This window comes from Xiphophorus maculatus, chromosome 11 (genome assembly GCF_002775205.1).
Source record: "Xiphophorus maculatus strain JP 163 A chromosome 11, X_maculatus-5.0-male, whole genome shotgun sequence".
NCBI classification, from domain to species: Eukaryota; Metazoa; Chordata; class Actinopteri; order Cyprinodontiformes; family Poeciliidae; genus Xiphophorus; species Xiphophorus maculatus.
Window position 1 is genome coordinate 14,576,987 of NC_036453.1, and position 11,625 is coordinate 14,588,611.

General features: G+C 51.8%; 1 protein-coding gene across 1 annotated transcript; it reads right to left on the minus strand.

Moving 5' to 3' along the window:
• Nucleotides 1-1,231: 1,231 nt before the first annotated feature.
• Nucleotides 1,232-11,210, minus strand: pcf11 (PCF11 cleavage and polyadenylation factor subunit). The gene is made up of 17 exons (XM_023342104.1): nucleotides 10,834-11,210; nucleotides 8,561-8,686; nucleotides 8,249-8,437; nucleotides 7,415-7,639; nucleotides 6,288-7,273; nucleotides 5,969-6,143; nucleotides 5,538-5,886; nucleotides 5,324-5,458; nucleotides 3,939-5,176; nucleotides 3,607-3,673; nucleotides 3,407-3,532; nucleotides 3,195-3,324; nucleotides 2,889-3,072; nucleotides 2,645-2,800; nucleotides 2,401-2,493; nucleotides 1,979-2,014; nucleotides 1,232-1,903 (listed from the first exon to the last, which is right to left on the minus strand). The coding sequence occupies exons 1-17, from the start codon at nucleotides 11,074-11,076 to the stop codon at nucleotides 1,682-1,684; spliced, it is 4,680 nt and encodes a 1,559-aa protein (XP_023197872.1). The 5' UTR covers nucleotides 11,077-11,210; the 3' UTR covers nucleotides 1,232-1,681.
• Between the last annotated feature and the right edge of the window lie 415 nt (nucleotides 11,211-11,625).

Sequence of the window (11,625 nt, forward strand, 5' to 3'; positions counted from 1 at the left end):
ACCATGAGGTTAAATGCAGTAAAACTGGAACAAAACCATCAATTAAAATTTAGGTTATTTTCTAAAGATGGAGACATTCTGGGTCAGAACACCAGAACCAAACTGGTTCTGATTCTTTTCCCCAAATTTGATATGAAATCAATTGTTCTACTTTAGTCATATTTTATGTTTAATATTAAAGGAAAACTTGTTGCACATAAAGCAGCATCAGTTTTCCTTTGGTAATTAAGTTTATTTGGTTTGGAAGGTCATTTAAAAGCCCAACATGAAGTTGTAATTATGAAATTATGTAAGTTGTAATTATGAAATTAAAGGTCAATCTGCTTCTCTGAGGAGAAATTGTCCAGAATCTCATTATTAGAACTGTTAGAACTCATAGTTATGACTTTCTGATGGACCTTGATGTTTTATTTCATGGTGGAAATGGGCTTCCATGATTTGAACTCACTCTGCCAACTGATCCACCCAGTGGAGGGGTTTGAGTGTCTCAGTGACGGGAGCTATTCTGCCAGGGGTTCCTGGTAGGGTCACCCAAGGCAGACAGGTTCTGGGTGAGGAACCAGACAAAGTGCAGTCCAAAGACCCCTTATGACAAGTAAGATCAACAGAAACACCAGGGCTGTGGAGCCAAGTCTGGAGGTGGGGCACGTAAGCGAGAGCCTGATGGCTGGGCTTTAACCCATGGAGCCCAAAGAGGATACGTGGATGAACCCCCTCCTGTGGGCTCACCACCTGTGGGAGGGGGCAAAGGGGTCAGGTGCAATGTGAGATGGGTGGTAGCCGAGGGTAGGGACATCGAAGATCTGATCCTCAGTTGCAAAAGCTGGCTTTTGGGATGTGGAATGTCACCTCTCTGGTGGGGAAGGAGCCTGAGCTGGCGTGTGAGGTTCCATCTAGAAATAGTCGACCTCACCTCAATGGATGGCTCTGGTTCTAGAACCAGTCTCCTTGAGGGAGGCTGGATAGTCTTCCACTTTGGAGTTGCCCATGGTGACAGACCCGGGTAGGAGTGGGATTCCCTCTCCTCAATCTTGGTGCCTGTACGGTGGGATTCACTTGGGTAAACGAGAGGGTAGCCTCCCTCCGCCTGAGTGAGGGGACGGGTTCTGACCGTTTGTGGTTACGCACCAAACAACAGTTCAAATTCCCCAGCCTTCTTGGGGTACCAGGCCCTTTGATACGGGTGGCTGGGTTAGACGATGGAGGAGAATGAAAACAAGAAATCAGGAGGTTTGAGTCCACTGAAGCTTTATTTTAATGACTGAACCTAAATGACAGCAGAACCAAGTTGGATCAGAACCAGAATTCACACAGAAAAACGTTTCAGACTCGTTTATTGAAGAAAAACCAAAATTAAAAGATTCTCAAATGAGACGTCGTCCAATCAGATGATGCTTACCTTCAACACCTGTGATGATTCATCAACAGAGCAGCCAATCAACAATCAGAAACTGTAACTAGGCAACAGACAGCAGCTGCAGACCAGAGTTACCAAAAAATACTTTAATGTATAAATTAAATCATTTACAGCCGTGGCGAATAGAACCGATCAGAACCGCGGCAAACAGAACCGCGGCAAACAGAACTGCGGCCCAGAAACGGCCGCGACTATCCAAATACCAAAATGTATTCAAGAGGTAAAAATCTTCGGCCCTGTGGGACGAAGAGGAGGGGCACCGCATCAAGCCGTGTCCTCGGACCGGGCGGAGTCCACCGGCGCCTCAGAGCCCGGTTCCTCCTGACCAGAAACGGTGACGTCATGCTCTACTTCCTGTTTGATCTGACAGGAAGTGACCTGACAGGAAGTCTCGCCCTCCTCTTCCTCGGTCTTGACGAAGGCGCCCAGCGGGTGTTCGGCCAGCAGCCGACTGGGGGACGGCGTTGCGTCCAGGTAGGACGACGTCTGAAGGGAGAGGGAAAGAGCATGATGAAGAGGACGAGGAAGAGCAAGGGCTAGACTCAGACGGACTGGACTCACGTTCTTATAGTCCTCGAAGCAGGCCGGGTGGAAGTTCTGTTGAGACAAAACACAACACACAGTTCACACGGTTCTGACCCAATTCACACAACATTTACCAGAGCAGAACCGGCAGTAAAACTGGAACAAAACCATCAATTAAAATTGATGTTATTTATTAAAGATGGAGACATTCTGGGTCAGAAAACCAGAACCAAACTGGTTCCAATTCTTTTCCGCAGCTTAGATATGAAATCAAGAGTCATCAACCATTTTCAAGAGAAATCAACCGGATCAAGAGTAAACGGGCTAAAACCTAGATCAGGGCGATAACTGAACTGGACCAGTAAAACCTGGACCGGACCAGAACCACCAGCTTCATCTGATATCTGAACAGAACCGGGCTATAGAACCAGGGCCTTATAAAGTGGGCGGGGCCTGACCTTGTCGTCCACTCTGACAGCGTTCTTCAGGAACCAGTCCTCCTCTTCCTCCACCCAGTACGTCTCAAATGGCTCCTGGCAGATTTCACACGACTGCAGAGAAGAACGGATAATCAGAACCGGTTCCACAACACAGACCACCTGGTTCTGGACCAGAACCCAGCCGCAGCCCTGACCCAAACCCAGCAGAAGGAGAAGGATGATGTCTCAGTGCTGCCCCGGGTGCCTGGCCCGAGAGGCTCACCTCTCCCACTTGGTCCTTGGTGGCGCGGACGCTCTGGAACTCCTTCTCCTTGGCAGCCGCCTGGTTCTTCTGGACCTCCTCCTCATTCTCCTTCTCAAAGAACTGGCTCTTTGCGCGCTCCTCCAGGTCGGCGATCTCCTCAAACTCGATCCAGTCCTGCAGGAGGCGGACAGCCAGGTCAGAACTGTGCTGTTGGCTTTGTGTGTGTGTGTGTGTGTGTGTGTGTGTGTGTGTGCACGCTCACCGTCAGGCTGTAGTACCAGCGGCGGTGTGTGACCTTCTTGCTAGCGACCTTGCCGGCATGGTTCTGCCTGAAGTGCCAGTCCAGGTGGTCGGCATACAGGTCGGTCTGCGCCGCCGTAAAGCGCATGCTGCAGAGGCAGCACTGGTTCCCTGAGTACAGCTTGGTCACCACGCTCTCATAGCGCCTGCAGGACGGGGTCAGAGGTCAGAATATAGGAGCAAACTGAACCAGATCCTGGTTCATTTGTGCTGCGTTCAGGAACTGTAGGAACCCCAAGTATGGATTAGTGTAACATCTGTGACTCACTGCTTCATGCTGTCGATGCTGAAGGCGGTCAGGTCAGGCAGATCTTCGTCCTCCTCCACCTCTGGCTCCTCCTCTTCCTCCTCCTCCACAGCCCCGGCAATTGTCGGGGCAGTTGCCGTGGACGACGCCTCTGAAAGGAAACATAAACCATAGACTGTGTGAAGGATTAGAGTGGGGCAGTGGCAGCGGCAACGTGTGATTGGGTTACTGACCGCTGGCGGTCTGCGAGGACTCTGCCTGCGACGGCGGCTTGATGATGCCGTTGAAGATGAGTTTGGACAGAAGGTCGTTGACGTCCAGCTGACCGAAGTGGTTCTCTGCAGGAGCCGCCTGCGCAGCTGCAGACACAACATCTGTTAAACCTGACATCACTTCCTGTTCTCACACAGAGCTCTGAGCTTTAAATACGTACCCTGCTGTCCGAAAGGCACTGGGTTCTGAGGGAGGAAGGGCTGGTTCAGGTTCCCCATCATGGAGACCTGGAGGGAGGAGAACCAGGTCAGAACCAGCAGGATGAGCCCAACAGACAGAGAGTAAAGAATACTGACAGGACCAGGAAGTAGAGGGAATCCGGAAGCAGAGGGGAACAGGAAGCAGAGGGGAACAGGAAGCAGAGGGGAACAGGAAGAAGAGGGGAACAGGAAGAAGAGGGGAACAGGAAGCAGACGGGAACAGGAAGAAGAGGGGAACAGGAAGAAGAGGGGAACAGGAAGCAGACGGGAACAGGAAGCAGACGAGACTCACCGGCTGCTGCATGCTGATGGCGGGAGCCGCAGGATTGTAGAAGGGCCCGGGGCCTGGCTGGCTGAACGGGACTGGCTGCATGGTGAAGTTTGCTGCCGGCACCATGTTGGGGCCGGGGGTGAACTGAGGGTTCATGGGTTCTGGAAACCGCTGGGGGGCCATGCCGAAGCTCTGCTGGGGGCCCATGGGGCCGTCGTAGAGGGGCGGGGCCATGGGCTGCATGGGCAGCTGGATGTTGTGCTGTGGGGGGAACCTGGGCGGACCCTGCTGGCCAGGAGCATAGTCAAAGCGTGGGGGCCCAGGTTGATGAGGTCCTGCCTGGGGGCCCCCAGGCAGATCAAACCTGGGGCCCTCGAAGCGACTGGGGCCGTCAAATCTCATTGGACCCATTTGGTTAGTTGGGCCCTCAAAGTGGATGGGCCGCTGCTGCTGGAAGCCCATTGGGCCAGGACCCATGTTGTTGAAGGGCCCCGGCCCATCGAAACGCTGCATGGGGCCCTCCAAGTGACCGCCCCCCCCCATCTGTCCCTCAAACCTGACCGGCTGCTGGCCTACAGGGCCTCCAAACCTGCTGGGGACTTGGGGGGCCCCATCAAAAGGCCCATCTCCTCCTCCTCTCATGGCCATGCGGGACCCCTCACAGGGCCCGGAGCCCTCAGTCCTCTCTGCCATGTTAGGGTGGGCCGGGCCCTCGAATCTGCCGGGGCCCGGGTGGTGGGGGCCCTCAAACTGCGGCTCCTCAAAGCGGCCAGGGCCACTGCCTTCATACCAGCCGGGCCGGTGCGGTCTGGAATGGCCCATGTGCCCGGGGCCACTGTAGCGCGAGGAGGCATGTCCACCTTCATGGGGCGGCGTGTGTCCTGGGGAGTCGCTGTGTCGGACACCAGACGAAGGCCCTCCGTGGTGTGGAGCCTTCAGGCTGGTGAGGTGAGGAATGGGAGCATCCAGGGGCCCCTCGTCAGAGTGCTCGCTGTTGGGACTTTCAAAGCGAGGGACTGGACTCATGTCCGCCGAGTCTTTCTGATGCAGAGGCGACAGGCGGGCCCGCTCAAATCGAGGGGGCGGAGCCTCCAGACCGGCGGGCCCTGGGGAGTTCCTGCGGCCCCCAGTAACGGGTGAGGGCCCATCCTGTCGGCGGGTGTCAGCGGGGCCGTATCTCCGCGGGGTGTCGTAGCCGCTCTTATGCTCGTCATCGTAGAGCTGGCGCTCCGTCAGTGGTGACGTCCACTCCCGCTCACCTGCAGGACAGAACAGGATGCTGAGGATTTCTGCACACCCTGAACACAACATGCCACACCACCTCACTCAGAGGTGCTGCTCTACACACAAACCACTGAAACCCAGACTGATCTGGTCCCTAACCTTGACCTCTGGCCTGGACTTACTGGAATCTCCAGGGCGGTCCCTCCTGCGGAACCGGAGCCCCTTCAGCTTAGGGAACTCCTTCCCGTGGTTGTACTCCTCCACCATGGGGGCCTGTGGGGTCCGCACCTCCTCTCGCTCTTTGCTCCTCCGTTCACCTGCAGGTTAGCAGAAGCATCAGCTATTGTCCGATAGGAGAGCAACATGTCTGGGTTTTCTCAGGTGTTCCCAGCTCACCTGGCCGTCCGTACGGGTGTCCACCGCTCCGTCCTCCCAGTTTCTCTCCAGGTCTCGGCTCCCCAACGTCATCTGGAGTCTCGTGGCCTTCGTCGCCTGTGACTCTGTGGTTCACCTGAGTCTTCCTCAGCTTGGACTTGTGCTCATAGTAGGACAGCTCAGCTGCGTCCATTGTGTCATGGGGGCGGGAAATGGACGGCTTCTTCATGGAGAAGTCTCCGGACTCGTCCCAACTCTCCGAGCGCTGCTGCTGCTTCTCCTCCTGGTACTGGAAGAAGTGTTTGATCTGATGTGCCATGTTCAGGAAGTCCTCCTGGGAAATCTCTCCGCTCTCCAGACGCTTGCTGGCCTGCAGACACAAACACCACTGTTACTATAACAACAACAGATAGAGGCAGGAAGCTGGGAGGTCCACGTGTTCCTGAACGCACCCTCCTCAGCAGGTCCTTCTTGGAGGCGGAGTTGAGGACTTCGGGAATCTGCAGGTTGGCGTCCACGCTGAGGCGGATCTTTTGGTTCCTGGGGGTGCCAGGCCGGGTCGGGGTGCCATGGGGTTTGTGTCGGGGGGGTGCAGACTTGGTGTGGGATTCCTCAGGCTGCTTCGTGCTGTGAAACCAGACAGTTTACATATTTACTCACTGCTTCTCCTTCCCAGTCAAGGGTGTATGTTTCAGAACTAACTGATGCCAGAAGAAACTAGGAAATAAAGCCAGAGGAAGTAAACGTGTCAGCTTTCTGAGCCAGACTCACTGTTTATTCTCCTCCCAGCCACTCCTCCAGCGATGGAGTGACTCCTTGGCCTCCTTGACCGCGTCATGACCTCGTGGGGAGTGGGAGTCCCTGGATTCAGAGCGGCGCTCCTCCTGCAGCCTTTTGGGCCTCCTGCTGTCCGACTGGACCTTCTTGGCGCCGGGCCGGTCATCTCGGCCTGGCTTGCCGTGGGTGGTGTCGTCACCACGGACCCGCCGAGGTTTCCCGGCCTTGTGGGATGGCGACAGGGAGCCGCTGTGGGCATGGCTCTTGGGCGAGCGGCGGTCCTTCCTCTTGGGGGAGGTGGTGGGGGACCGTGAGCGGGACCGGGAGTGTGTGCGCTTCCTGCGGACGGTGGCTGCGCCGGCCTTTGGGTCAGGCTTGTCGGCAGGCTCCAGGTGGTCGTGTTTAGGCGCCAGGCCGTTCAGAGGTTTGGCCTTGTTGGACCTGGGTGGCTCGGCTCTCCGCGGCGCATCGTCCCGCTCCTTCTTGTCCACGCAGCGCTTCTTCTCCTTCAGCTCGTCATCCTTGGCCTCGGCCGGCTTCTCTGGCAGACGCTTCTTCAGCCGAGGGTCCTTCCTAGGGGCCTCGGCGGGTTTGGGCGTCTCTGCCTCTGCCTCTTTGCTCCTGCTCTGCGGGCCTCTGGCCAGTGGAGACGGAGACTTGGACTTCAGCTTCTCCTCTGGCGGGTCCTTCCTGGGGGGCCGGCCTTTGTCCTGCCGGGGGGGTTTCTCTGGTGCCCTCTTCTCTGCGGGGGCCGCAGACCCCCCAGGTGGGTGGGGGCTCTGCCGCTTGGCAGCCGACTGGGGTGCGGCAGGAGGCCCGCTGCGGTTCAGACGGGGGTCTCTGGTGGACAGCTTGGGGTCGGCAGGAGGCTGTAGGGGAATCCAGGGTCGGATGGGGGGAGGAACTTGCTGACCCGGTCTCTGAGATGGGCTTGACTCAGTCGGAACCGACCCGATAGGTGGTGGCAGCACCAGGCCACCCTGCAGACACAAACACTCAGTTAGCTTTTACACACCAAACTTGGCTTACAGACATCAGAACCAGAACTGGATCCAGACTCTGGTCCAGCCTGAGGTTCAGAACCAAACCCAGAACTCTGAGGTTCAGAACCATAAGCGAACCTGTCCTGCCAGCTGGGCCTTCGTCTGCTCCAGCTCCAGCTCGATCTTCTTCTGCTGCAGCTCCAGCAGCTGCTTTTGTTTGGCCAGCAGCTGCTGCCGGATCAGCTGCTCCTGGGTCAGCCCGGCCGGGGCTGTCTGGGGGACGGCCATGGGAAGGGGCGGGGGGGCTGGGGCCACCGGCGCCGGCTTGGCCGGGACCGGCTGCGTTTGGGCCTTCTCCTCAGGCTGCAAGCAGAAAGAGGAAGATCAGATGTTATTAAACTAGGAGGTTAACGGATCAAATTGAAGCTGGAATAAAACATTTCAGGCCAAGAAGAACCATCAGATCTAAACTCCGTCATCAGGGGAGGAAGACAAAACATTTTCTGATCCAAACTGCTTTGTTCTTAATCGTTTCCCACTGAGAAACTGGTCAGATTGGTTCTGATCCAGTGAAATCAGAATTATTTTCACAATGAACGCTATAATAAATACCCATGCCTACTGCAAATATCTCTAATATAAAAGTAACTTTTCAACAAAATATTAATCTTTTTAGTCTTATAAAATTCTGGCAGATTTCTTCACTTATAACATGGGAAAATATCTTGCATGTGAAAAAATCTGCCAGTAGTTATTGACTCAAAATAAGCTCCTATAACTTGTTGCAAAGTTACATTAGGTCTGACTTTGACATATTTACAGTAGAACCTGGATGGGAACCCTGGGTAGGATTGTGCATTTTAAGACAGTCAGGATTTATTTAATGTTCTTGGTCCAGAACCAGCAGAGATCAGAGCAGAGGTCTGCTGGTTCCTGCAGTGGAAACCTACATTGCCCCAGCATCATACCCACCTGCTTGAGGAACCTGGGATTGACATGGATGCTGGAGGTGGAGTTGAAGTTGTGCGGCAGCGGCTTGATGGGCCAGGCCGGGTCCAGGGAGTTGACCCGGACGTCCAGGGCATAGAGCTTCTTGAGCGGGAAGACGTCGTCCCAGGTGGAGCGCAGCTTGAACAGGCTCTTCCTGGTGTTCTCATCCACCTACACACAGAGCACAGAGCGCTGGATGCTTTGGCCACAGCCCGCCTCAGCCCACAACCAACAAGCAACAGCAGGACGCCATGTGGGCAGAGCTTAAAGACACGGCAGCTAGCGGGACTTTACCTTTTCAAAGACACAAATAAATGAAGCGATTAGGTTTTTAGCAAACACTGCAAGGTACTCTCCTCCAACGTTCTTCACTATGGAGTCCACTAAGTACAAAACTGGGAGCTTCTCAGCGGTCGGCGCCTGGAGCGATAAGAGAACTCAACAAGTTTAGACAACAGCAGGGGTTACACATTTCAGAACAAATTAATAATAATAAAAAAAACTAAACAAAATCAAAAAAACACAAAGTTCCCAAATAAAATCCACTTTAAAAAATCTGGATAAAAAAACAAAACAAAACAAAAAACAAAACAGCGTCCACGGTTTGGTTCTTCTTTCAGGAACAAAAAGTCGAAAAAGGTTCAAGACCAGGATCTTCAGTTGGTTCTGATTGCAAATGTTGAGGTGGTAATCCGTCGTCATGGCGATCCGGGGTGTCGGTCCGGGGACAGCGTTTACCTCCAAAGAGGGCCCCTGCTGGCACCGGCCCTCTTTGTACGTTACCCAGGCGATGGTGCGCTCTGCTTGGTTTGTTTTTACCCTTTCGGGTTTTAAACGTTCAACTTTCAGTTATGAACCCACATTTAAGCTCTGCAGCGCTCAGAGCCACACAGACCAGAGTCAAACCCACAAAGAAAAAATGACAAAAAGCACATTTCACAGATTTTATTATCATCATGTTTAACCAGCAGTCACATTCCAGGAAAATAGAGAAAATCCAGATGAACGAGTGAATTCATTCATTCATGCAGACGAATCAAACACTGAGGGGAGGGGGGAAGGGGGCAGGATGTGGTCCGGCTCAATCAGAACCACCGCCAGGGTTCTAACCTGTCACTATCACTGACACTCAGAACCAAGGCCTGCTCAGGAATATTTACATCACCCACATTCTGGAGCATATTTTACAATATTTATAAAAGTATACAGCAAACAGAAAACCAGTAAACAACCTCAGAACCAAACTGGTCCCAGTAGAGGGGTTCAAACCAGCGAGGCCCTGGGGCCAATCAGCAAACACAATGATTTCAGTTTTTACTCAGATCTGGACCCATCTATTTTGTAATGTTACTTTAACCAGAACAGAACCGCCATGTTGGACCCGAGGACTGAGCAGCAGAGCTCGTTGCTAGGCAACCAGACACTGAAGACATCCAACCTGAGCCTGGTTAAAGCAGATCATCAGCTTCTGATCCGTTAAACCGATCCGGACCAGAACCTCATCTGAGTCTGACCCGATTACTTTAGATTGGTTTCAGATTTTAGGATCCAACAGTTTTGTTCATTGTTGGTTTATTAATAATTAAGGTCGTCAATAACCTGCCTTGTCTGTCAGGTTTCTATCTGAGCCTCGTTAGCAGCTTAGCTACACCAGAGAGCAGCTGCTCACTGCAGCAACTACTAACATTTACTTCAGTAACTTTTACTTGAATACTAATATTAAAGTATACAAAAACAAACATGTTTTACTCAGAATATGCCAGACAGACTATATATATATATATACTATCTCGTTGTAATCTGTTGATGACAATGACAAATAAATCTTATCTTATATTATATATTTGTCCGTCTGATTACATCATTTTAAATATTAAAGCAGTTTTAATCCGTTACTTAATCTGTTAATCTGGAATAAAATAATCTGTTTACCAAAAACATTTTTACGCTTTAGTAATGTCCTAGATAATACTGTTTACTTTAATAAAAATAAGTTGACATATTGTTACTTTACCCAGCTGTGTTAATAAAAAACCATAGTGTATAATGATAATAAAGTTTATTTGACCTTTTTCACTCATGTCTCTAGGCTCTCTGGTTAACGCTGAGGTTTCTGACAGGAAACAGTCAGTCGATGATGAAGGCTTTAATGATCACTTCCTGTGACCTCTGACCTCTTTTAGTTTCTTGGTGTTGCCACATGGAAATTAATCACTTCCTGTTTCAAAAACTTATAAAGTAGATGGTTGAAACCGAACTTTGAAGTTAGAATGGACCTGGAACCGGTTAGAACCACTTCCTACTAACGTCTGTTTTTGTTTAAGAAGTTTCTGTAACCGTAAAATGTTTAAAAAAAAAGGGGGGGGGAAGCGGCTTTCTGTTGAAGCCAGGACCACATCCAGCTAGCCGGACGACCAGAGGTTTATTCAGACAGCCTGACTGAGCTGCTTCCGTACAAAGAAGCGTGAGGTTCTGCTGGGCCTCCACAGAGCGCCGCTAACCACAACACCGCCATGTTTGACCCACATACACAAACTGATAATAAAGTATGCTATGATCATAAAAACCTTGCTGATTTGAGCTTCAATAATAGCCACGATATCCTTGGCGAACTGGATGTTCTCTTCGGCCAGGATGGTGAGCATGTTGATGTGCGGCTTGCTGTTGAACGTCAGGTCCTCCAGCGAGGACTGGTACTCCCTGCAGGCGTCTTCCCGGGCCGCCTGGTCCTCCATCTTCCAGCTCCGACACCCGAACCAAGCTACAGTAGCTGGACCAATAACATTACCACGTAGCAGCAGACAGTCCATTAATTCATCGAGATAACGGTTGGGCCGACAACCATGAAGAACTACGGCCCAACTCGACGGTATTTTTCCGCCGCTGTCAGTTGGTCTCCTCGGTTGGTTTTCGATGGCAAGAAAATGGCGACTCGAACTACAGGCCTCATACGTCACATGAAATTCACTTGTAGTTACAGTGACGTCAGGGTGCCTCATTGGCTGGGAACACGCAGTGCTTCCCGGGCTTTGGATTTCGATTGGTCCAAAAGAATAACAAACACACAAAGGAGCCAATCGAAGTGAAGGAGCTTGACAGTTGTGTAAGAAACGGCCGCCTGAGATGATTGGCCGACGTAAGAGCATGCGACCAGCGCGTAGAGCCTGACGGGTAGAGGCCTCATTAAACATGTTCAATATGAGCATAACAGTAAGTATAGTAATACAGTCATTAAAATTACAAAAAGCAAGCTCTAATGAATTTTAAAAGATTATACAAATAACTAAAACCGGAACATAAAATCAATAAATTACATAATGCTACTTTCTCTAAAAATATATTGAAACATAAATATCTTA

Coding starts and splice junctions, on each gene's coding strand:
- pcf11 (XM_023342104.1), bottom strand. CDS start 11,076: ATGGACTGTCTGCTGCTACGTGGTAATGTTATTGGTCCAGCTACTGTA. Junction 8,687..10,833: donor TTGAAGCTCAAATCAGCAAG/GTTTTTATGATC, acceptor TTATCGCTCCAG/GCGCCGACCGCTGAGAAGCT. Junction 6,144..6,287: donor GGCTGGGAGGAGAATAAACA/GTGAGTCTGGCT, acceptor CTGGTTTCACAG/CACGAAGCAGCCTGAGGAAT.